The sequence below is a fragment of the Myotis brandtii genome, unplaced genomic scaffold, assembly GCF_000412655.1.
Source record: "Myotis brandtii unplaced genomic scaffold, ASM41265v1 scaffold213, whole genome shotgun sequence".
NCBI lineage: Eukaryota > Metazoa > Chordata > Mammalia > Chiroptera > Vespertilionidae > Myotis > Myotis brandtii.
Genome location: NW_005357962.1, coordinates 1,706,313 through 1,731,078, shown reverse-complemented (window position 1 = coordinate 1,731,078; position 24,766 = coordinate 1,706,313). Strand labels below are relative to the sequence as shown.

Here is a 24,766-nt window from a genome sequence, read left to right as displayed (position 1 = left end):
AAATTGAGGAGAAAATAGCAACAGCCATGATACAATTAGAAAGCACAGGCTTTTGACTGTGCACTAACCAAATGCAGTGAGAGTTCAGAGGAAAGAGAGAGATCAACTTGGGCAGCGAGGGGAAATAATTTGTTGAGCACTTCCTGTAGACGTAGCACTATCCTCTGTGGTTTCACACACCCTTAGTTCTTTTTCAGCAACCCTGCAGTAGAGATGTTGCTATGCCCATTTTACAGTTAAGAAAGGTAAAGCTTAGAGAAGTAACTTGTCCAAAGACACATGGCTGGTATTTAAACCTGTGTCTGACATTAAAGCTGATGTTGTTTTTACTCATCAATGTGGCAAGAAGAATATTCTTGTAGGAGTAGAATGTTAGCAGGGCTAAAGCATGGATCAGATGGGGATGGGGAGAGAGGCAGGTCCAAGACAGGCATCATTAAAAATAAAGGCGTGAGCTTGAGGTGAACCTAGGGGCATTGGCATTAAGTCACCATTGGATGTCAGTGGGTTTTAGATGGCAATGAATGAATGGCCATGGGTTCCTGTCCTTCACTCCCTTTTTAAAAAAAATGTTTTTATTGATTTCAGAGAGAAGAAGGGAGAGGGAAAGAGGGATAGAAATATCAATTATGAGAGAGATCACTGATCTGCTGCCTCCTGCATGACCCCTACTGGCTATTGAGCCTCAAAGCCAGACATGTGCCCTGATAGGGAATTGAACTGTGACCTCCTGGTTCATGGATCGATGCTCAACCACTGAGCAACACTGGCCAGGCCCTTCACTCCTTTTGTCTAATTGGTCTAGGAGTCATACAGGATGGATTGGGTAGGGCAATGCAGAGGTAGAACCCCAGCTTGTGGGTTCTTTGAGCAGTGTGGAGGTCAGTTGATGAGCTCCTGGATTAAATGTGGACTAGATGGGAAATGCAAAGCCTAAGATGACCTTTGAAGGAAGGAACAATAGCACATAGATATAGAGGATAAAAGAGAAGAACCAAAGATGATGGACATACTGATCCACCCACGGATTGATTGATTCATTTCTTCAGCAAGTGTTTATTAAGTGCTTCTTGAATGACTGGCCCCATGCCAGGTTCCAAGGACAGTTGTGGCCAAAATAGACATGTGCTCCACCCTCATATGGGGGTGACAAGAAAATCAAGTACACCAACACGTGTGTGATAGGATGTCAGACAATGTTAAATGTGGGATAAAACAGAAAGCAAGATGGGGAAAGAGAACGATGGAGAGGGTACGAGTGAACAGAAGTTGATCAGGGAGCCCAGCTGGCATAGCTCAGTGGTTGAGCATCGACCTATGAACCAGGGGGTCATAGTTCGATTTCCGGTCAGGACACATGCGTGGGTTATGGGCTCGATCCCCAATGTGTGTGTGCAGGAGGCAGCCAATCCATGATTCTCTCATTATTGATGTTTCTATTTCTCTCTCAAATCAATAAAAATATATTAAAAAATAAGTTGATCAGGGAGGGCTTCTTTGAGGAGGTGGCATTTGAATAAGATAAGTAGGATTCTGAGTTTCCAAGCTTGAGCTATTCTGGGAGACTAGAGAGCTACTGCCAGGAAGAATCCCTGGCATGTACCCTCAGTGTTCTATAGCTATGACCCCCCCCCCTTTTTGCATTTGAGGAAACTGAGGTGCAGGGAGAGTGTGGGAACCTGTAGTCACCTGGCTGGTCAGCCCTGAAGAGTGAAATGAAACCCTGGCTCTCAGCCGGGCCCTCCCCTTCCCCTCTGAGCCTCCAGTTCCGCAAAGCGCCTCCTGTACCTGCCGGTATTTTTAGTCCCTAAGCGCCCCTTCCTTGGGACTGCTGCTGCCTCGTCATTCTGCCTGACTTGCTTTCACCTACTCCCAGGCGTCTGTGACGGCTGCGGGCTGCACACGTCAAGTTGTCCCTGGCTTCACCGAGGGTGTGTGTGTGGGGGTGGGGGGTGGGGTGGGGGTGGGCAAGGGCAGCTGAGGGTAACCACCCTCCGTGTCATGGGCAGGCTGGGAAGCCTGTCAGTGCCTCAGGGTGACTGCCAGTGCACCTCACAGCTCCCTCTTTGGGTCAATTGAGTAATGAGGGCGAGGGGAGGGGGTTGCTGGCTGTCATGTGTATAGGGGTGAGGGGCTGGGAGGCAAAGGGAGGGAAAGAGCAGTGGAAGGGAGGGAGGAGGGGGGTGGGATTTTGTAATTTGCTTGCCAGGGGGTGTTGATTGTGAAGTGTGTGTGTGTGTGTGTGGTTAGGAGAGAGAGAGAGAGAGAGAAAGAGAGAGAGAGAGAGAGATGGAGTGGGGGGGAGAAAGAGAGTGAGCATGCATACACAAGCAACCATCTCAGGCCTTTTGACCCTGAAGTCCTCAGGGCTACTTTTCCGGGCCAGGCCCCTGGGACTGCCCCATCTTCCCTGCATTCCAGGTTGCTGCCATTTTACGTCTCATCTGCTGTGTCTTTCTCTCCGTCCCCAAAGACCCGGCAGGCCCTTTCCTGGTTGGGAGTTTACTGCTACTCATTACCAGAGAATGACCCTGAGGAGGCTAGGGTGCTACACACGTGACCAGTGTGGGACTTTTCAAGTTTTAAAAATAAACCTTGCTGCATTCTTGCAGCTACTGTCCCGGGGCCGCAGAGCTGCTCCCTAGCCGGTCTCTTCTTGCCTCGAGGTCGAGCTCATCCCGCCCCTGCCCAGGCTATGCCGACTCTTTCTGGAGGTGCACACGGGTGCTGGTATCAGCGGTCCAGCTTCAGGAGGCCATGAGCAGCCAAGGTTTCTGTCACTGGCCGGAGGCTCACGGCAGACCACACAGGGAGGCCTCAGCTGAAGCCCGCCCCTCTGGAGTTGGCTGAGCCGGGCTCATGCCCTGTGCCCTGATGCCAGGCCTGGCTGGCTCTTGAGAGACCTGAGTGGGGGAGTGTGAACAAAGGGGCTTGGCCTGATAACGGTAATTATGCTACTTGCTCCAACACGCCCATCATCTGGCCAGCTGAGGGGAGCCAGTTGGCATCTCCATTTGGTAGCAACAGAGCTGCAAGGCTAAGGAGTTGGAGGAAGAGGTCCTACTAGCAACAGGAGAGTAAGGACACTTGGTCAGTAGAGGCTTTGCAGCGGGACTGTCCTGAGTTAATGTCCTGGCTCTGCACTTAGTAGCTGAGTGGCCTTACACAAGCTGCCTACCCTCTCCAGTTGCCTCAGTCTCCTGATCTGTTAAGTGGAGCCCATAGTAGTGTCTCCCTCTGGGATTTGTGAGTAGCTGAGCGATTTGGGGTAAGTTAGCTCACTTCTCTGGGTCTTAGTCTCCTGGCCTGTGAAAGGGGGTTGGCATGGGCACAAATGTGGTGAAAGGGAACGAGGAGCTGCAGGTGAAGCACTCGGGACCTCACAGTACATGCTCAGGGCCTGTGGTGATGACCAGAATAACAAGCATCATGATATCCCATGTCTCCCCAGGCCCGTGGCTCTGCTGGTGGCAGGAGGAGGCATGACCCCGCCTCTCAGGAAGACCACGACAAACCTTACGTCTGTGACAGTAAGTACAGGCGACACCGCCTTCATTCTCCTGCCCCTGCCCTTACCCCTGTCCCCACCATTCCTGTGCTTCCCTGCCTGTCAGCCCCCAGCCCAGGCTTGCTGGCTCCTCCTCTGGGGCCTGCGCTCCAGCTCCCATGCCTGCAGCTCCCCTCAGTCACCACCTCCTCTCTGCCCTCATGTTTCTGCCTGAGGAGAGCAAGTGGGAGGCCTTGGGTGCTGTGCTCCTCTCTCTGGCGTACCCTTCCCTTCTTTGTAGCTTTTCTCTGTCTCTTTCACTCTGTCTCCTTCAGATCCCTATTTCATTCTCTACTTCAGAGAATTACAAACAAAAGCATAACTCAGAATCCTCCAACAAAAGTACTTGGTTTTAAATTTATCTTGGTTTGTCATTTGTTTCCCTTTAATTTCCCTTTTCTCTTCCTCCTGTCCTACATAGGGCAAGTTATGACTCTTTCTCTGATGATCACTTAGTTAATAAATGGCCCTTGATCCATCTCCAGCCTTTCTTGCCTGATTCAGAAATATCTTTTGGACAAGCGGCTGCTGGCTCCTGGGTGTGGGGTCTGCAGGCAGAGCTGGGGCGAGAGAGTGCCGGGGGCAGTGGTGGTGGGTGGACCAGGGACTGGTGTCCGAGGTAGAGGCTTTGCTGTCAGCTGGAGGGCTTTTGTCTTTCTCACCTGCCAGAGCATTGGATGGTGGGTTTAAAATCCCTGCCCTAGTTATCTTCTCACTGTATCGAGCACCATCTGCTCACTCCATGGCAAGGGCAGCACTCAAAGCCGCATTCCCTGACCATCTTCCCTTCCATCTCTCCTCTCTCTGAGGATGCCGAGCTCTGCCACAGGGTGCTGCGGTAAGAATAGCAGCCAAGTGGCTGAGGCAGGGTCCTGGTGCAGCGGTCCCTCCCGGCGTCCCGCCCATCTCGCCAGCGTTTGCAGTCTCTGTGAGAGCAGGGGGAGAACTGGGAAGATGGGGCTTAGCGGGTACTTTGGAGGTGGTGCCATTTCCCTCCTTCTTCGCTGGACTCTTGATTTCAAGAAGTTGTTCTGTGGCCAGTGAGGTGACAGCTGGTTGGAGAATATTTTGCTAGAAGACCAACCCCATGACCCTTACTCGGCCCCTCCTTCTTCGCTGGACTCTTGATTTCAAGAAGTTTTTCTGTGGCCAGTGAGGTGACAGCTGGTTGGAGAACATTTTGCTAGAAGACCAACTCCATGACCCTTACTCGGCTTAGTTTTTTTAAAATTTATCTTTATTGTTGAAAGTATTACAGATGCCCCCCGCTCCACCTCAGGTCTGCCCACCCCACCCCCAGGCCTGCACCGCACTATGGTCTGTGTCCATGGGTTACACATATATGCACTAGTTTATAAGTTCTTCGGTTAATCCACTTGGCTTCTTAACACACCGTGCAGATGACATTTGTGACACAACTGCAGGTAACATCTCTATCCCAAAGCAACTCCATTTTAGGATGAGGGGAGAGCAGGGCCTGGGGCCTGATCCTTCTTGCCATACCAGGAGGTGCCTGCTTTGGCCTGGGTCTTACCTCCTAAATGGGGTTTATCAAAGCCCTAGCTGGCCCTGGGGAGGTCCTCAGGCCCCCCCAGAACGGGCTTTCCGACGGTGCCAGCAAGTTGCCAACAAGAGTGCCAGCAGCTGCTTTGGAACTGGGGCTTTGCCTTGTGCTTCCTCTTTTAAAAACTTTATTTTTATTACGTGATTTTTGTGCTGCCATAGATAGTGGAATTACTTTTTGCTCGATCACTACACCTTTCATCGGGTTCTCAGCCAATGATAGGCCCATATATTCCCAGACACACCATGTGTCCTTCACCTACTCTCAGCCCCTCTCCTCACTCCTTTGTCATCTGCCTCCACAAAGCGCCCTCGTGGTGTCCCTCTCTTGCCCGGCCCTCTCTCTGAACAAAGTGCTTGCATCACACCCTCTCCCCCAGCTCCGGTGGCTTTGTGTAGGGCTCTCAGTGCCATTTGCTTTTGCTGTTCCCTCCCCACCGGGTCTTTTCCTCCTTCTGTTTATGCTGTGGAACTTGGAGGCCTGATTACAGGCCTGATGTGGGCTTTCTGGAAGTCTCCCTGTCGGACTTCTTGGCTCTGCCTGCACAGGCACTGCCTCCCTTTCCTCTGTCAGGGGAGTAAGGTCCACCCTGGATTGCCCTTCTCTTTCTGGGTCTCTTAGGAAATTGTGTGGCAGCTCAGTGATTAATAGACTTTATTTTTATCTGGTGCCCTTCAGACATGTGATCCTTTGGGATAGGAATGACCTTTGGAGAGGTCATGAGGCCCACTCTGCACCCCAGTACTCAGCAAGGAATGCTTTTAATAATCTCTAATGCATCCTAAGTAGAGAGGTGTCTGGTCACCTCCTTGAATTCCCCAGGGATGGTGTTACCATAAGCTGACCTTTCTTCCATGCTTCTAATAGCGCTTGGAATGATTGTTTCTCCTTAATAGGAACTGAAACAAATGTTTCTCTTCTATAGGCTCCCTTATCTTTTGTGCATCTTTCCCCATCAAACAGGTACACTGAGCATTTTGTTCTGGAGGCGCTCCTAACCTCTCCTTGTGTTCTCAGTTTACCTGGGGTCCGTCCCATCACCTCTGCGACAGCCTGCTCTCAATTCCCTTCCTTCTAGCACTCCCAGGGGAAGTAGCGCCAAGGCTGTTTGGCTGAAAGAGTAACAGACACGTTTCCTTGTTTATTTTACACATCACTTCTTAACGCCACCCACATCCGTAGAGTGTAGAAATATCTGACCGCCCCATTGCACTGTGTGCCCGTGACTCCCACACGGTCAGAAGTAGCGAATGCCTCTCTGTGTTGCGCTCTTTTCTACTTATGCGTTTGATCATTTCTTTGTCCATAAATCACTTTGCATTTGGCCCTATTGAGTCTCAGTAAAGACATATAATAATATGTGACTTCAATATATAGGATTCAATAAAGGCAATTTTAAAGACATTGCCCAATAGTTAAATTTTATTCTCCACAGATTCCTGATTGCTGCCATTTTTGCATCATCTGTGGTTTGATTTGCATAATCCCCACTCCATCTTTCAAGTTATTTTTGAAAATATTAGGCCACCTTGGACCCCACCACCTCCTTCCGGGTTTATGTGGAGTAGCAATAGCCATTTTTTCAGATGTGATTGTATTTAACCCTTCCTGGGTTATATTTCTAAATATAGTTGTCCTGTTATGTTCTTGGCCCAAGCTTCCCTTTCAAGATAGGTGGTTGAAATATTAGCTTAGCCGTTAACTTCAGGTGATAGATAGTTTGCCTATTGCCTTTCACTCAGCCATTGAATTTATTTCATCTCAGAGAAACATTAAATCATCTAAACATAATTTATTTTTTACCCAACCCATGGTGTGTGTGTAGATGAATACTTCATTTTCCAGCAAGTAACCAGTCTCTATTAATTATCCGGAGCATTTACCGAGCTTAAAGATTAAAGTTCCACTTCTTCCCTTTCAGTCTCGTGCTGAAGGAGAAGTGTTCATTACCCACAAGCAAAGCCACTGAATAGAACTTTGTGGGAAAGGTGGTCATGTTTGTCAAAGTGTGGATTTGGACCATCAGCCCAGAGATAACCTAGATGTTTATTATAACGTAGATTCCCAGGCCTCACACCAGACCACTTGCATCAGAACCCCTGGGAGCAGGCTCAGGACCCTGCATCTTTTGAGGGCCTCTGAGGGGGAACTTAGGAATACTGACTATTCAGAATGACTGGTCTATTTCATCCGCATTCGGAGGTTTCTGGCCGACTGCTCAGCCCTTTTTTATTCCCCGCTTTTTGCATCTGGAAGTTCTGTAGTCTCCAGGAATTCTCCAGGCAGAGTGCCACTGGCTTGCATCACTGTTTTAGTTGGTCTCTTTAGAATCTTTCCAATTCGTTCAGCATTGATATAAAACTCAGCAGTCCCATATCTAACTCAGCAATCCAGCACTTGACATTAATTAACTTAATAGCTTTAAATCCTAATAGTATCATTAGCCCCCTTTTATATGTGGTATGATAACTGGAGATAGACATACAAAAGGAATCCTCGGGTTTGGGCTACTGGGATGTTTTAAAAAAATCATTTTGAGAGTTTGCCTCTTCTCTTCCTAACGTGCCTGACCTTGCATTTTTTGTTAGCATCACTGGGGCAGACTCCTGATGAGAGACTTGAGTTTCCATTTTCTTTGTTCAAGGTGCATCATAAGAAAGAAGGTGGTAGTAATGGGATGAGATTCAGGGAGAGGAAGAACATTTTGTCGCTAAGCCTTAGCCATTTGGGGGGGAGCAAAACAGACATTTTCCCTTTTGCTGGGCACAGTGGGAATGGTTTGTGAAGTTCCCCCCCCTTAAAAATTAATGTTAATATGGAACATTTAACATTTAAATGTTTAATTTAAAGAACATTTAACACAAGACTTACCCTTTTAACAAATTTCTGAGTGTACAGTATGTATTGTTGACTACAGGTGCAGTGTTGGATAGCAGATCTCTAGAGCGTATTCATCTTGCTTGATGCAAACTTGATGCCCGTTCCACTCTTTATTGCTATGAATTTTTTAAAAATATATTTTATTGATTTTTTACAGAGAGGAAGGGAGAGGGATAGAGAGTTAGAAACATCGATGAGAGAGAAACATCAATGAGCTGCCTCCTGCACACTCCCTACTGGGGATGTGCCCTCAACCAAGGTATATGTCATTGACCGGAATCGAACCTGGGACCCTTGAGTCCGCAGGCTGACGCTCTATCCACTGAGCCAAACCGGTTAGGGCTATTGCTATGAATTTGACTTTTTAAGATACTTCATCACTGTGGAACCAGGCAGTATTAGTTTTTTCTGTGATTGGATAGTTCCCTTAGTACCATGTTCTCAAGGTTCATCCATGTTGTCACATATTGAAGAATTTCCCCTTTTTAAAGGACAAATAGAGTTCCATTGTATGTACATCCCTCATTTTCTTTCTTTTTATTCATCTGTTGGACACCTAGGTTGTTTCCACATCTGGCTCTTGTGCATAGAGCTGCAGTGAACGTAGGAGTGCTACTATCTCTTTGAGACCCTGATTTCAGTTCTTTTGAATAAATACTCAGAAGTGGGATTGCTGGGTCTAATTGTAGTTCTATTTTTAATTTTTTGAGGAGCCTCCATACTGCTTCCCACAGCAGCCTCACCGTTCTGCATGCTCACTGACAGTGTGCACGTTTTCCAGTTTCTCCACATCCTCTCCAGCTCTTAGTCTTTTGTTCCCAGTTTTTTTCTGATCACGGTGATGACTCCTGCTGATGGTGCTCACAGTGTGCAGAGCACTGGGCTAAGCATTTCACATACATGGTTTCTGTAAAGCCTCACACTAACCTCAAAAGGTAGGGACAGGTGACCTCACTTTTCTGTGAAAGAAACTGAGGCTCAGAGAGGTGAAGGGATTTGTCCCAGGCCACGCAGCTGGTGGATGCTAAAGCTGGGATAAGAATCCTGGTCTCTCCAGGCCTGGAGCTGACAGGCCCAGGACACCTCGCACACACTGCGGATGGAACGCGTCCTCCTGCCTGGAGTTTGGTTCTCCCTGCGCGCTTGCTTTATATGGTGAGGCCTGCCTCACTGTTGACAGGTGGCTTCTTGGTGTCAGATTGGCAAGCGGGAGTCAGGCAGTAATTACAATGGCAGTGGAATGGAATGGATTATAGAGTTCTGAGCCTTTTAAATTCTCCCCCCGCCCCAAACTGAGGCATTAGGTAGATTAATGACAAAAGGCTGGGAGCGTGACTTCTCTCTGAGTCATGGCCTGTCTTCACACGTCAGGTGTGAGTCCTGTCCGCTCAACCTCCGCATCAGGAAGAACCTGCTTCTCCCCCATCCTTACCCCACAGACATGCATTTCTGACTGGGTGTGGCCTGTGACGGAAGCCGAGACCTCCGCAGGAGTGCCTCCCTTCTAAAAACTCCATGCAGTAACCATGTCCAGTTGGGGGCAGTGGCAGAATAGGGCCCGGGGTCCCTTCCTGCTCTTCTTGGCTTACTGGAGGGAGGAAGGTTACGGGGCAGAAAGCCAAGAAATCAGGGTCTGGCCCTGGTTCCACCCTCAATGGCCATGGCACCGCTTTCCTCACTTGCCAGTGAGGCAGGTTCCTTTCTTGAGTCTTTGACCTTCCCGATCAACACTCCTTTCCTCCACGGTGGGCTCCTTTCTTCCCAGGCAGTGGCTTAACAATGAGGCTCCTCACCCGGGAGGCACGGTGTCAGACTGTGGGATATCACAGGATCTCTGCCTTGCGCAGGCGCAGAGGAGCTGCAGGCTGGGAGGGCTGTGCATGGGGCAGGCACAGCTCGCACCCGAGGCAGTCCCAGAAAATCTGCTTGACTGCGGCCTCCTTAAAATTCCTCTCGGTTTCCCCATACCTGAGCGCACAGGGAGACTCAGATGACTATTGCAGTCTTATTAAAATTTTTTTGAGGGCATTAGGCTCCACATTCTCTAAGACTCATGCGCTTTTAGCTTCAAGCTGCAGTGGAAAAGCCAATAACTGCGGCCTTCAGGCTGGCTGCCCTTGTCACTGAAGGGAAGCCGGGCTCATCACTCAGTTGTCACAGCTATTATCTTGCAGGTCCTTGCGTGGAGGGTGGGGGGTGGGTGGGAAAGGCTCTGTGCCCCAGAAACTTGATTTGTGGAGCAGGGCCTGTGGCATGGGATTGATCCCTGGAGATTGAGTGCGTTTGTTATAGTGAAGCTGGGTCTGTTTAAATATTTAAATGCCAGCATGTCATGGACACAGGTTGCAGAATGTCCTGGCAGGGCTGGCCAGAGGCAGGGCTGGGGAGGGGCTGGTGTTGCTCTTTGATGTCCTCATTTCTCTTTTTCCTTTGCTCCCATTGCCTGCCTTCCCCCTCCCACTGGCCCCACCTCTAGCATTCCCAGGAATCTTGCCCATTGGCCACCAACCCCAGGTTCGCCTCTTCTGGGCTGTAACTCACATCCTCTCGAATTATTGTCTCATCCAGTTAGAACCTTGTTCTCAGCCAGCTGTTACTTGATGGGAACTTTGTGGCAAATAATTCCTATTAAGATGTGGATGACCAAGAAGAGGGTAGATATTAACAGTTGTAGAGGTTCTTTTTATTTAAAAAATTTTATAGAAATAGTATATGTTCATTGCAGAAAAATCAGAAATTATAGATAAGCATAAAGGGAAAAATAAAAATCACCCATAATCTTACTCCTCAGAGATAATGTACATTTTGTTTTGTTGTATACTATTTTAGTTTACACATAACACACACACACAATATATGACACATATCATTTTAATCTCTCCCCTCCTCCCACCCCCCATTAAAAATACATGAAGAACATCTTTCCATGTCAATAAAGTTATTTTTATGATGACATTTTAGGGCTATCCAGTGCCTACGTACTGAATGCCACCGTTTGCTCAATGTTCCACTTGTGGATGTTTAGACAGTTTCAGATTTGTTCAGCATTGCAAACAACATTGCAGCTAGATCTTTGCATAATGCTTCGATTATTTCCTAGAAGCAGAATTTCGAGGTCAAAGAGCCTGGTGCACAGCCTCTGATTTCTCTCATTTGAAATCACGGCGGGGCTGGAGGGAAGCAGGCGCAGGTCATTGCCGCCCAGGTTAAAGCGAGCTGGGTGAAAGACAGTGAGCGCTGGCTTTGGAGTGAGAAGGCTGAGGGCAAACTGTGGCTGTTCTGCTTGTCATCTGGGATTTTAAAGAAAATCACCTGGGCCTGGAGTCTCCGTTTCTTTAGCTGTGGAGTGGGGATGGTCCCTGGTTGGGAAAACTACGTGTAATAATGAGTATATAAAGATGTCTGCACATGGCTTGTGCTTCATGAATGTTTCTTTCGTCTTTTCCTTGTTTTCTTGGACTCTGATGTAGGTGGAAAGATAAGGCTGATATCGCACGGGAGGTGACACACTGCCAGGCAGTCTTTCATTGAGTGGACAGTGAGCGCTGCAGGACTGCAGGGGAGGGAGTGGTCAGGGGCTGCTGGCTGGTGTGTCAGGGTGCTTCTCTAGGATGCCAAGCAGGTCCCTGGGGGAGTGACACAATTTTGACATAGGAGTTTGTGGGAACTTGCAGGACATCCAGGAATGTCTAACAGGTATTAATGGACGTTTGTTTCCCCAAAGAAAGTGAAGCACTTATACCATTGTTGTAGGTGGATGAGGGCCTGCCTCAGGGAAGGGTCCATGAGACACACCAGAGAGCTTGGGGCTCACAGATAAAGCCAGCTCTGTATGGAGGCAGCAGTTATGCCAGGCACACACCCGGAGAGCCTGAGAGAGAGCATGCTGCCAGTTCCAAAGATTTTGGGGCTGCCACACCTTAGGGCAACTGGTCTGACTTTTTACCTTTCTCCATTTACCTTCCCCCCAGATATTGACAATTATATTTATTTAAAGTGTTTTTATTGTAATATTAAAAGAGAATTTATACTTTACCCTTCGAGCTAATTAAAGGCATGCTCATGTAGAACTCACTAGAGTAGGAATCAAAGATACTGTCCCTACAAGGAAGGGGTGGTGGTCAGAAGAAGATGGTTCTCCAGTCACAAGCCCAGGGTTTGAATCTTTGCTATGTCACTTCCTAGTCATGACCTTGCGCAAATCCCAAAACCTCTCTGAGCCTCGGTTTCTTTTTCTGTCAAGTGCGGAAAATAAGATTGACCTTAGAAGGTTTTCAGGCGGGCTAATGGGATTGAGTGTAAAAATAGCCCACTTCTTGGTTCACGTGCTCAATAAGAATTTATTTTCTTTATACTAAATTAAGAAAGGGTACTTATTTTGTACCTAAGTTGGGCTCCTAGTTCTGTTCTGTGCATTGGCTGCTGGAATTGTTGGGACCAGGGAAGCAATTTGATAAATTTAAATGATCAAAAATAGCTTTACTGGGCCTGGCCGGTGTGGCTCGGTGGTTGAGCGTTGACTTATGAACCAAGAGGTCACAGTTCGATTCCCAGTCAGGGCACAAGCCCAGTTGTGGGCTTGATCCCCAGTACGGGTTGTGCAGGAGGCAGCTGATCAATGATTCTCTCTCATCATTGATGTTTCTAGCTCTTTCCCCCTCCCTTCCTCTCTGAAGTCAATAAAAATATTTTTTTAAAAAATAGCTTTAATGGCCTCAGCCTATTTTGCTAAGTGGTTAGAGTCTCCGGTTTGATTCCTGGTCAAGGGCAAGTGCTTCTGTTACAGGCTCGATCCCTGGCCCAGGTCAGGGGTCAGGTTCATGTGGGAGGCAGCCAATTGATGTGTCTCTCTCACATCAATGTCTCTCTCCCTCCCTCTCTCTCTCTCTCTCTCTCTCTCTCTCTCTTTCTCTCTCTCTCTCTCTCTCTCTCTCTCTTCCCCTCTCTCTCCCTCTCTTCCCCTCTCTCTCCCTCCCTCCCTCCTCCTTTTCCCTCCCTTCCACTCTCTCTAGAAACTAATGGAAAAATATCCTTGGGTGATGATTAAATAAACAAAAAAGCCTTATTGAATATGTATTGTGTGCTAGGCACTCTGGTAAGCACGTTATGAGAATGGACTCACCCAGTTCTTACAACATTTAGATAGGCATGAACTATTATGATCCCCATTTTATAGACAAGGAAACTGAGATTGGAAAAATTAAGTCACACAGCCTATTAGCTGACCCAGGAAAGCTGGCCCCAGGTTCACCAGAAGTCTGTTACTGCTTCCCAGCAGGGCAGGAGAGAGTCCCACTAACACATCTAATGCTTTGGTTTTGGGAGTTTCCACATTTCTCTGCCTGGGATCCAGGATCAGGTTATAAGATATTTTGAAATGAAAGGTTTGTTGCTTATTTCTGTTCTTGCAAGTTTTTGTTTGTTTGTTGTTGTTGTTGTTGTTTTTTAAAGCCAGGGTCACATTCACATACAGTAAATTCCTAAAATAAGCAGAATGCCCTCCCTTAATGGAGACACAGGACTTCCGGATCCTGCAGAGTCAGGGTCAGGGAATGTGGCTTTGAAAAATTGGGGTGTTACACTCTGCCCCTGCTCTAGCCAATGTATTTCTATCTAGAAGAATTCAGTTTAAAAGAAGATCGGGTGGCTCTGAAGAAGAAATAGATAAGCACAGGAAGGCAGCTGTGGACCTGGGGCGAGCGGTGTAGGCAGCACCCGAATGGCTGCTATGGCTGGAGCCTACACTGTTTTTCTGTCACAGTTGAGGGAGTAATTGCTTTAGGAGGCACACAGGCCTCAGGGGACCCAGAGAAATAAAGTTGTGAAATGCTAGAATGGAAGACAGAGATCCTCTGATCCAGCTGCTATGTTTTACAGATGTGGCAACCAAGAAAGGATGGGATTTGTCCACAAGTGTTGGTGTCAGAGCCAGGGCCAGACTCCAGGTCTGCAGAGGGCCACCCACGCTGCCGCCTCTGGGCTCGAAAGGGTGGGGGAGGGGAGCTCACCTGGACTTGCCCAGGAGGAGCTGCTTGGTGCCTGCCTGTGGTAGGAACGGGACCAATCTCTTAAACTGGTGGAGCCCTCATTGGCTCTTGAGAAAAGCCGGGACATTTAAAAGTCATAGGCATTGCCCAGCTGGTGTGGCTCAGTGGTTGTGCGTCGACCCATGCACCAGGAAGTCCCCAGTTGGATTCCTGGTCAGGGCACATGCCCGGCTTGTGGGCAGGTGTGCAGGAGGCCAATTGATGTTTCTATCTCTTCCCTCTCCCTTCCTCTCTCTCTAAAATAAATAAAAACATGGTTAACAAAAAAATCTTTACAAAAAATAACAAGTCATAGGGATTAACACCACCCTGAGCACACAAGTCAGCGGGTGGCCTTTTGTAGTATCCCCTGGGTTTTGTCCCCGGCTGAGCCATGCCAAGGCTTTATCACTTGGGGCTCCTCCCCACTTGGGGGTTGGTGGTAGGCAATCCTCCATCCCCTAAATCAGTGGTTCTCAACCTTCCTAATGGCGCGACCCTTTAATAGAGTTCCTCATGTTGTGGTGACCGCCAATTTCATTGTTACAAATTGAACATAATTAAAGCATAGTGATTAATCACAAAAACAATATGTAATTATATATGTGTTTTCCGATGGTCTTAGGCGACCCCTGTGAAAGGGTCGTTCGACCCCCAAAAGGGTCGCGACCCACAGGTTGAGAACCGCTGCCCTAAATGGTTGAGCAGAGAGAAGACAGGATTGTCTGGCAGGTTTGGGGAGCCCCAGATGTCTATGAACCAGTCTGGTAGGGTGTGATTATCCTGCCAAAATGGCCTCTCGTTTTATCTGTGTCAGCCCCAGAAGGATATAGGGTTCCCCTCAGGCTGAAAGGAAGAGCATTTGATGGAATGATTGTGGAGGGATGGGCAAGACAAAGGGACTGACAAGGGAAGGAGTGTTCCTTCCCCATCCTGAGTCCCAAGGAACGTAAGGACAAGTGGCTCCCGGGAGCTAGAGCTGTGGAGGGGCCGTAGGCCTTGCACCAGCACGCTGGCCAGGCAGGGATGGGCAGGGCACAGATCCCCAGCTTCCCTCATCTCGCCTGCCGCTCTCCTGCTGATGCTTCCTGCTGGCCAAACTCCATCAGAAGCAGAGGGCAAGAGCTGTGTGTAGAGATCAGCTCCAGGCACAGAGCTTGGCAAATAGAGAATGACTAAGTGATCTTCAGTCATGTGCTTCAAAGTCGTACAGACCCGAGTTCCAATCCTGGCTCTGCCATTTATCGAGTTGCTTCCATTCCCTCAGCCTCAGTGTCCTCATCTGTAAAAGGGGATGCTGATCCTCACCTTGTGACCTGTTGTGGGATTCAGTGTGAGACTGTGCGCCGGACTGTAAGTGTGGTGCTTTGGAGGCATCGGCAGCGAACGGGCATTGCTGGGTGGGTTGTACAGAGCAGCTGTAGAGAGAGGGAAGTGACCTCCTTGGGGTTGTATGTAAGTGTCACAGGGAAGAGCTGGAAATGAGATGCGGCCCTGTGACTCCCGAGGCCCAGGCTTTGTCTCTCGGACGCTCATCCCGTAATTGCTTTCAGTCGCTGCTTTCAGTCTATCGGAAACCACTGGCTCAGATACCCACTGCGTGCTCCAAGTTGGGCTGATGAAAATGTGCCAGAGTCATTAAGTTATCAGTGGGGAAGGCGGCCGCTTCTCCTCGGCGGGAAGGATTCTGCTGTCTGCTGCAGCAGGCTTTGTTCACACAAACTGCCCCTGGTTCTCCCTCCTCCTCTTCCCTCCCCCCTCCTCCCCTCCTCCCCCTCTCCCCCTCTCCCAGACAGGGAGCGAGTGGGGTCGGGTTGGAGTGGGTGGCGTGCTGTAAATATTCTGGGGCAACACTGAAGGTATTCATAACTCCAGACGGGAGGTCCTGCCTGGAGAATCCAGCTCTGCATGGGGAGGTGGGCAAGCACTATTTCTGCAGCTTGACAGATGGATCCGCTCCGGGGGAAGGAGAGAGAGGAAGGCAAGCTGGACCTTCCTTGCTGTCACAGCCCTTCCTCTCCATGCGCTTCATGCCAGGAACACACAGCCCAGGAGCATGCTCGCCAAGGTGAAGAGAAGGGCCTTGGGTGTGTGCAGGCAGGTTGACTGGTCCCCGGGGTGATGGCTTCAGAGGTGCGTGACGCAAACGAGTTTGCCCTGGGGAAGGAGACTGGTGGGAGGGTGGGGGCGCAGCCGTGTCTGAATGCTTCAGCAGTCTTGGGGCGCAGTCTGATTTTGCATGACAGATAATTCCAGAGTGAGATTGCTGACATGATAAAAGGAGAGCAGATGGTTCTAATACTTTATTTTCAGAATGTATCTCTCCCCATCCTCTTTTTCTTGCAACTCCATCACCCCAGACTTCAGAGGAGAAAGTACTAGAAACCCCCCTCCCCTTTTGGGTTTATTTCCTTTGCTGATCCACTTTGATGGCAGCGGTGATAACAACAGCTGACAATGGCTGAGACGCACTGTGAGCCAGGCACCGTTTACATGGATTCTCTCACGTAGCCCCCACAACTGTGAGGTAGGTGTGCTGTCATGATCTGCCCAGAGAGGATGCTGAAGCACAGAGAGGTTTAGCAACTCCCCCAAGATCGCACAGTCAGTCAGCAGCAGAGCTGGGATCCGAATCCAGGCAGTTCAGGTCCAGCCTGCCTACTCCCGCCCTGTAGATCCTGTCCCTCTGAGGCCGACCCCAGAGCAGGGCCAGAGCAGCCCCTGGTGCTGACAGGACCACTGCTGTGTGGCTAACCACTCTGGCCAGATTTCCAAGGTTACCTCCGGGGGGAATTTTACTCCTGACCCAGGACTGATTGGGTCCTGCTAGGGTTCATCTTGGCAGCAATTACGATACCAAGTGGGCTATTTGGAATAACCAGCCCCAGATCTCCACCCCTGGCCCTGGCAGCTTTCCAGAACCAGCTACCTAATTTGCGGGGCCTAGTGCAAGATGAAAACGAGAGGCCCTTTGTTTAGAAGTATAAGAATTTCAAGATGGTGACAGGAAAGCATTAAACCAAGCGTGGGGCCCTTCTGAGCCCGGGACCCTGTCTGAATGTGCAGGTCACACGCCCATAAGTGTTCAGAGTGGTAGGGAGATGGGATGAAATACAGAAGCTGATTTCCCTTCTCTTCCAAGCCAGTCAATCAGGGTTTCCAAGGCATTTCTTCTCATCTAAATGCTGCAGTCTGAGCTGGATGCAGTTCAACCGTAATAAATCTTAGAAACCTCTTGTCCCTAGGATGAAGTCATTCCAAGGACTGGGACTTGGGTCAGCAGCTTCCTTTTGGGGTCAGGCATCTTGCTTCATTATCTCTAATCCTTTCTAACCCTGACTTTCTTATCCCCTCTCCTCCCCCTTCTCTCTCCCTTGAGCCCATGATCCTGCTCAAGGAGCTACTCTGCAAAGCAGCGGTCGCCAACCGGTGGTCCGCAGACCACTGGTGGTCCGTGAGGTTCGAAAGGTTGGCGATCGCTGCTGTGAAGGACAAGCCCCCCTCAGCCTCCCTGATCCCACAGGCCCATCTGCCATCAGCCTCACTCTTTTCTTCCACAGCCATACTGGAAGGGACAGTCTGTTGGGCCCGTCACTGCTTCCTCCTTCCTAGGAGCTCCCTATTCTCGCCTCTTCTTCCTCAAGGTTGCAGGTTCCCTGTACGTTAAGTTCACCTAATTGCTAAACCCAGTGGTCTCTTCGCAATCCCCATTTTTCTTGACCCTTAGGCATCTGACACTGTTCTGGCTCTGCCTGTGTGCCCGAGTCTGCTCGTCTGTAGGATGGGGGGAGGTTGCTGTGAGTGAAGGACTGGAGCAGGCCTGGCACATGGCATCACTCGATAGTTAGCCAGGAATGGTGGCATTGCTACTGTCCTCTGGAAGCCCTACTCCTCTGTGCTGCTCACTGCTGTGCGAGTCTTTCTTAACTTGTTAGACATCAGTTTTTCTTTTTCTACCCAACTCTTAAAAACCACGGTTTTCTGAGATCTATCCTGTGTCCACACCTTTCATCTCTTTCTCCATCATCTCTCCTCTCCATGTCCATCACCTATTTCACCACCCTGCTAACTGCAAAATCCATAAATCTTTCCCAAGCTCCAGGTATGTAAGCCAGCCCCGGACTGAACTCATTCTCTTCCTGCATCCTCTTACCAAGTTGCCCAAGTCAGAACCATGGGTGTTTTTCTTTCTTCCTTTAGCTGATACTGAGTGCTGGCCATGAATCAGGCCCTGAGCTGGTCCCTGGGACTGTCAGACACTGTGCAAACACACGAGCTGCCATGCTTCCTGCCGGTGGGAGGGGCACATACTGGCACATGATTGGTTCTGGGAAGGTAACAAACCGGGATCCTAATTTTGATTGGAAAGACTTCCCAGGGGAAGGACATTTGAACCAAGATCGGAAGGACAAGGAGGCATTAACCAGGCAACTTGGGGTGGGAGACAGTTTAGGCAGAGGGAAAAGCTTGTGCCAATGCTCTTTGGTGGAAAGACAAATATTCAAGAAATGGAAAGGCCAGTGAGTGGGAGGCGAGGGCTGAGAAGGAGGTGAAATGTGGCCTCAGATGAGGCAGGGAGATGGGAAGAGGCTGGGGAGGCGGATGGGGCTGGGGAGGCGGATGGGGCTGAGGAGGCGGATGGGGCTGAGGAGGCGGGTGGGGCTGGGGAAGCTGATGGGTCTGGGGAAGCTGATGGGGCTGGGGAGGCAGATGGGGCTGGATAGCACATGGCCAGGAAGACTGTGTTAGTCTTTCTAGGCATCTCCTTGCTGTTTAAACTGCTTTCTACCAGATTCTCTCTCTTTAAACCCTTTCTCATCCGAAGTCCTCATTGTTTCACATGTAGAAAATTAAAATAGGGACCCTCAGTGCAGATGAAAAGTTCTGACTTGGTCAGCAGGTCCTCGGTGTTTGCGAGGGAAGATGGCCGAGCAGGTGCCCAAGTCTGTGCTGTTTGCATGTCTGGGTAACATCTGTTGGTCACCAGTCGCAGGAGCAGTTTTCAGAAGACTTGTAATTGATCAAAACATTTCAGAAAATTGGAGGATAGACAGTGCAGAGACATCCACAGATGAAACAGGAACCTCCTGATCATCGAGGGCGGGATTGGGTGATGAAGATGGTGTTCCCATGAATCACAGTGCCCCCCAGGTTACTAAAGACTTTGCCGCATTTGATTATATACTATGAACGGATGAAAGCAATCTGAGAGATTTGACTAGAAAAGGTAATCAAGTTGAAAACAGGTGCTGTGCTTTGTCTGCCTGGTGATATCCTGCTCATCTCTCAAGCCGCAGCTCACCCCACCTCCTCCGGGAAGCCACCCCACCCCCTCAGGCCCAGGTGCTGGCCCCTCTGCAGGGTGCATGTTTCCCTCTGGTGCATTTATCCCACCTTCCTTCTTCCTTGGCTTGTAGGCTTCCTCTGCTAGACTTTGAGCCCCTTGAAGGAGGGGAGTGGGGCTCATTTAACTATTTATTTCTGGTGCCACATGCCTGGCCCCCCATGTTAGATGGTTAATAGTGTCTTTTTTTTTTTTTAATGAGATGGTAGAAGCAGGTGAGGGGAAAATGAAACTCCATCTGGAGAGCCTATATATAGGAACCATGGGAAAGGGGTCTGGCTTCCAGGACCTTGTTGTGCTGCCTGGATCTTTTCTTCTAATAGTGACCACAGGTCTCAGGGCAGCCTCTCACTGTCCTCGCCTGCCACTGCCATCCATTCAAAAGGGCAGGTGCATGTAGAGCAGGCAGAGTCAAGCCTAAATATACCAACCTTCTAGCAGAGTGTTTTTCAAATGTTAGCATGCATCACCTGGAGGGCCTGTTAAAACACAGATCACCAGGCTCCACCCCAAGACTTTGTCAGTAAGTCTGGGATGGAGCCCGAGAATTTGTATTTCTTACAAGTTCCCAGGTGATGCTGATGGTGCTGGGCTGGGGACCACTCTGAGAATCTCTCTTCTAGCAAAAGGCTTTGCTCTAAAAGTAGTTACTCTCTGTGGTGTTGGGGAAGCAGATATGGGAATCTTTTTGCTTCATTTTGGTTTTGCAGGTTCCAAGGACTATTGGTATGAGATTAATATGGATAGTTACACCAGATTCTACACACTTACCTCCTCCCCACTCCAGGCTCTTCCACAAAGTGTTTCTGTGTTCATTCAGCAACTATTCAGTGAATATGTTTTGAAGGTTTAATGCGTGCATGGCTACATATGAGGTGGAGTTACTGATATCAAGATGAAATCGATGTAAAACTGTCCTTAAAGAGAGGCCCTTTAGTACAGATACAATTAATTCAAGGAGTCCAAAGAAGAAATGCCTACTTGGATGGGTAGAGAATCTCCATCATTGGACTTGGCCCAGGGCAGCCTTCTAGAGTATTCATGGGAATAAAACGATTTGATAGATAATTAGACCAAATGGTATTGAGATCCTGAAATTCTGTGATTAAGGAAGACAATGGTAATTGACATAACAAAATGGCAGAAATTAAATGCTGAGGGGTTTATAGTGGGATATCTGCAGGCAGCCGAGGTTTCCCCATGTAAATACTGATGTTATCGTTCTTATTTTAATCAACATTTATTCCTTACCAACAGTATACTTGGTGATGAAATGGATTTATATCTAATGATCCCGTAATTTGCTGTTCATTGACCTCATGACATTTAAAAGGTTAACTAGAAAAAGCCACAAGCAAGCCCAGAGTATGCCCCAGGGACCTCTTTAGGTACCACTTCCTGAGGCAAATGGAATTGAGATGTGTAGTACCATTTAAATTTTTTTTTCTGCAATATTTACAGCAGGGAGAGGGAGATAATGTAAGTAGCCAATTGTAAGACTTAGATGTATAGTCACTAGGTCACCAGCTTGAATCTCAGACTCTCACCTTACTAAGAAAGTCAAACCAATTGCCACATTCTGTAGTGTGAGGCAAGGGTCCAAGTCCCCCTTTCAGGAGCGTTTGGTACTAAGGGCATGGCAGACCAAGCCGACGCCTCTCACCCCTCACTGCCATCTATTGGGATCTGGGTACTAAGCGAGATAGTTTACAAATATGACTTATAATTCCTTTAACCATCCTTCATGGTAAGTATACTGTCATCATTTTCAGATCAGAAAGGAGGCACAGAGAGATTATATGTCTTGTCTAATTTCTCTCAGCAAAACTCTGCAAGTCAACATAACCGTAGGTGCAAAATGCAATATTAGTGAATAGAGTGCTGCAGTGTGTCAAATGGATGATACACTCTGACCAAGTAGAGTGCATTCTTGAACCAAGAATGCTTCAGTAGTAGGAAACATTAGAAAATCAACATAATTCACTATCAACAAACCAGAGTCATATATGAGTAGGTGCTGAAAGGGCAGTCAATAGAATTCTGTAATAAAGCTCTAAAGCAGGAATAAGAGAAACTACTTAAATTTGATAAAGACTAAAAATTAGCCACATATTTTATTCGAATAAGTGAAACACTAAATCCAATGGCATTAAAAGAGGAAAATCTTGCTATTTTTAAGTGTCAGGTTAGTGATTCTTACAAACTAATTAAGCTAAGAAGATAAGTAGTTTGTACACATAAGAGAAAGAAGAGATGACATCTATTTTTTTTTTTGCTAATGGTTATAATACCTGAAAAAACTAAAGGGAATTTAGTAAGAAAAGAAACCCTATGAGAAATAATAAAGGAATTGGGTAAGATGGCTGGAAACAGATCTTCTCTATACGATGGAGGTCACAGAGCCGGTCAACTGGGCACCTGGAACTAGCATTTGAACCCAGGTCTAACGATGAAGTCTGTACTCTTTTACCTTATGAAATATTCACACTCACTACTATAACAGAGTCATGTGAGAAGGGTTTCTTAAAGCTCAGAACTTCAGATTTTTCCGCAGATCAGGTGGGGTTGGCTCTGCTGGGGAAAGGTGGGGACCTGATGCGAGGGTTGGCATAGGATTTTTATTAGAAGAACCTTGAGGCTTCTGCTACCAGCAGTGTCATCCCTCTAAGGCAGCGGTTCTCAACCTGTGGGTCGCGACCCCTTTGGTGGTCGAATGACCCTTTCACAGGGGTCGCCTAAGACCATCGGAAAACACATATATAATTACATATTGTTTTTGTGATTCATCACTATGTTTTAATTATGTTCAATTTGTAACAATGAAAATACATCCTGCATATCAGATATTTACATTACGATTCATAACAGTAGCAACATTACAGTTATGAAGTAGCAACGAAAATAATTTTATGGTTGGGGGTCACCACAACATGAGGAACTGTATTAAGGGTCACGGCTTTAGGAAGCTTGAGAACCACTGCTCTAAGGACTGAGATATCATTGGGTGAGGTTGGGGGTGGTGATCTGGTCTTAAGTTATTCAGCCAGACTTCTCAGGTACTGAGCATTTAACCAATAGAACTGCCCCCCTTTCTTCTTGGACATGTATGTTGCTTATTGCCCTTGTCTCAGAATGTCCATTTGAGAAGTAGTGCTTGCAAAGACATGTTTTTAGAGATTTGGGGTATTAGGCTGCCAGGGCATCAAGGACATAAGCTCTTGGTTGCCCCACATCTACCAAACATGCCTTGGCTTCATGGTTTCCATGGTGGGAGTGGAACTCGAAATCACTGAGTGATACATCAAGAATGTTATCCAGATCAAGCTTTTCTACTTCAGGCATAGTCAACCACAGGAAGGTAGATGAAGTAATCACAGGAATCCAAGGGACCTGGCTTCTAGTGGCTCTGCCACGACTAGCTGTGTTCCCAGGCAAATCACTTAGCCTTGCTGGGCCTCACTTGCTCTATCTGTGCCATGGGGTGTTGGACTGGTGTTGAACTCCCAGTCCAACCTTCAAAGTTAAAATAGTCATCACAATACCATGTTCTAATTGCATAGAGATTATCTCACCACCAACAACCCTGTGAGGTAAGTACTATTATTCCATTTTTCCTCCGAAGAAGCAGGCACAGAGAGGGTAAGTGACTTGCCTAGGGCCTTACAGCTAGGAAATGATGGAGCTCTCACACAACTTTCACCTTCTACTTCCGTGGTTTTGCTTTACATGGACCCATGTTGTTATAGTGGTTTTGGTCCTGTCCAGGGAGTAAGGAATTGGGGGTGACAAAAACTTTCTAAAGGAACCCCAGCTCAGGAATGGATGGATGGGAGTCACTACCTGGGAGAATGATGGCAGTGGCTATAGAGGTTGCTGACATTTGTGTTTTTCCTTTCTTTCCTCTTTCCTCTCTAGTCTGTGGCAAGCGCTACAAGAACCGACCAGGACTCAGCTACCACTACGCTCACACTCACCTGGCCAGCGAGGAGGGGGATGAAGCTCAAGACCAGGAGACCCGGTCCCCACCGAACCACAGAAATGAGAACCACAGACGTGAGTTTCCAGTTTTTGGGTTGGGGCAGTTATGAAGTGGGTGGGCAGGGCCGTGGAGCATTCCTTTAATTACCTGTGATATCTTCTGGTAATGACCGTTGGTTGGTCTCAATCTCCTGTGGTGGGTTGGCTCTTTCAACCCAGCTTCAGCTGCCCTTGTGGGGTCAGCTGAGTCCGAGGCTGAGGGTGACTGGGCTGGGGTGGCACAGCAAGCTCTGCGGCCTAAGGAAGGAAGGTGAGTGTTCAGGCAGAAGGGAAATGTCCTTCCCTGGCCATTGTCAGATGCCAGAGCTGCTCCTCTTTTCCTCAGCTCCAGATGATCCCTTCACAGCTGCTGACCCGAGCATATCCCTCGGCTATGTCAGTTCATACAGATACTCCAGATGTCTCCTTGGCCACCAAGAGATGAAGAAGATTCTTGATTTATTGCCTTGCCTGTTATAGGGTCTACAATTTTGGCATAGGGCTCTCCTGCCTTAGAAATGCTGCCCTGGAGCCTCCATGATCAGCAAACATGATCTGGGTGCACTTGATATTTGGGATGTTGGGCTCAAAGACCCCAAATGATTCCTAAGATTTGTTTTTTCGTTTTTATTCTTTCTTTCCTCAACACCCAGTTATGATTTAGGAAGTCAAAAAGGGCTTAGCATTCACCTTTTGACTTCCCTCTTCAGCATTCCTTATGGGATGAGATAATGGAACCTTGAGGACTTACTTCAAGATGTGGGCATTCTAAGATCATTAGGTAAACAATAACTGTGGACATGCCAGGTGTTTTCTATTCTTTTTTTTTTTTATAAGATTGGCTGACAGGCGGTCTTAAAGTGAATAATTCAGTGTAATTAAAGGGATCAGACAGACCTTTAAAAATATTCAGACTTTAGGATTTGAGAGTGATTCCTCTACATTTCAGTCAATTGATGTTGATTGGCTGCCTTCACCAAATATTTGAAATAATTAACACAATCCTTGGCCAAGACCTTTCTTTCGATTCGTGTGGGTTTTTACCTAACCACCACCCCACCCTTCCCTTGTCACATTGCCTTCTGTGTCATTACGCTCAGGCTGCCATAACAAAGTACAACAGAGTGGGTGGCTTAAAGGACACAGATTTATTTTCTTACAGTTCTGGAGGCTGAAGTCCCAGATCAATGTGCTGGCAGGGTTGGGTTTTCCTGGGGCCTCTCTCCTTGGCTTGTGGATGGCTGCCTTCCTGTTGCCTCCTCACATGGCTGTCTCTCTGTGCATGTGCACCTGCTGTCTCCGTGTGTCCATATTTCCTGTGCTTATAAAGACACCAGTCAGATCGGATTAGGGCCCTCCTAACAGTTTCATTTGAGCTCTCCTCCTCC

The 24,766-nt window shown here is 48.1% G+C and overlaps 1 protein-coding gene across 4 annotated transcripts in view; it reads left to right on the top strand.

Moving 5' to 3' along the window:
- Nucleotides 1-24,766, top strand: part of DPF3 (D4, zinc and double PHD fingers, family 3) — a 279,416-nt gene that overhangs the window by 178,178 nt on the left and 76,472 nt on the right. For all 4 annotated transcript variants that reach the window (XR_001362031.1, XM_005865797.2, XM_014539307.1 and 1 more), the window contains exons 6-7: nucleotides 3,452-3,530; nucleotides 23,277-23,414. Coding sequence is in view for 3 of the 4 variants with exons in the window: in XM_005865797.2 (XP_005865859.1) it covers nucleotides 3,452-3,530; nucleotides 23,277-23,414 (217 nt within the window). In the remaining variant the exon portion in view is untranslated. The remainder of the gene's footprint in view (nucleotides 1-3,451; nucleotides 3,531-23,276; nucleotides 23,415-24,766) is intronic.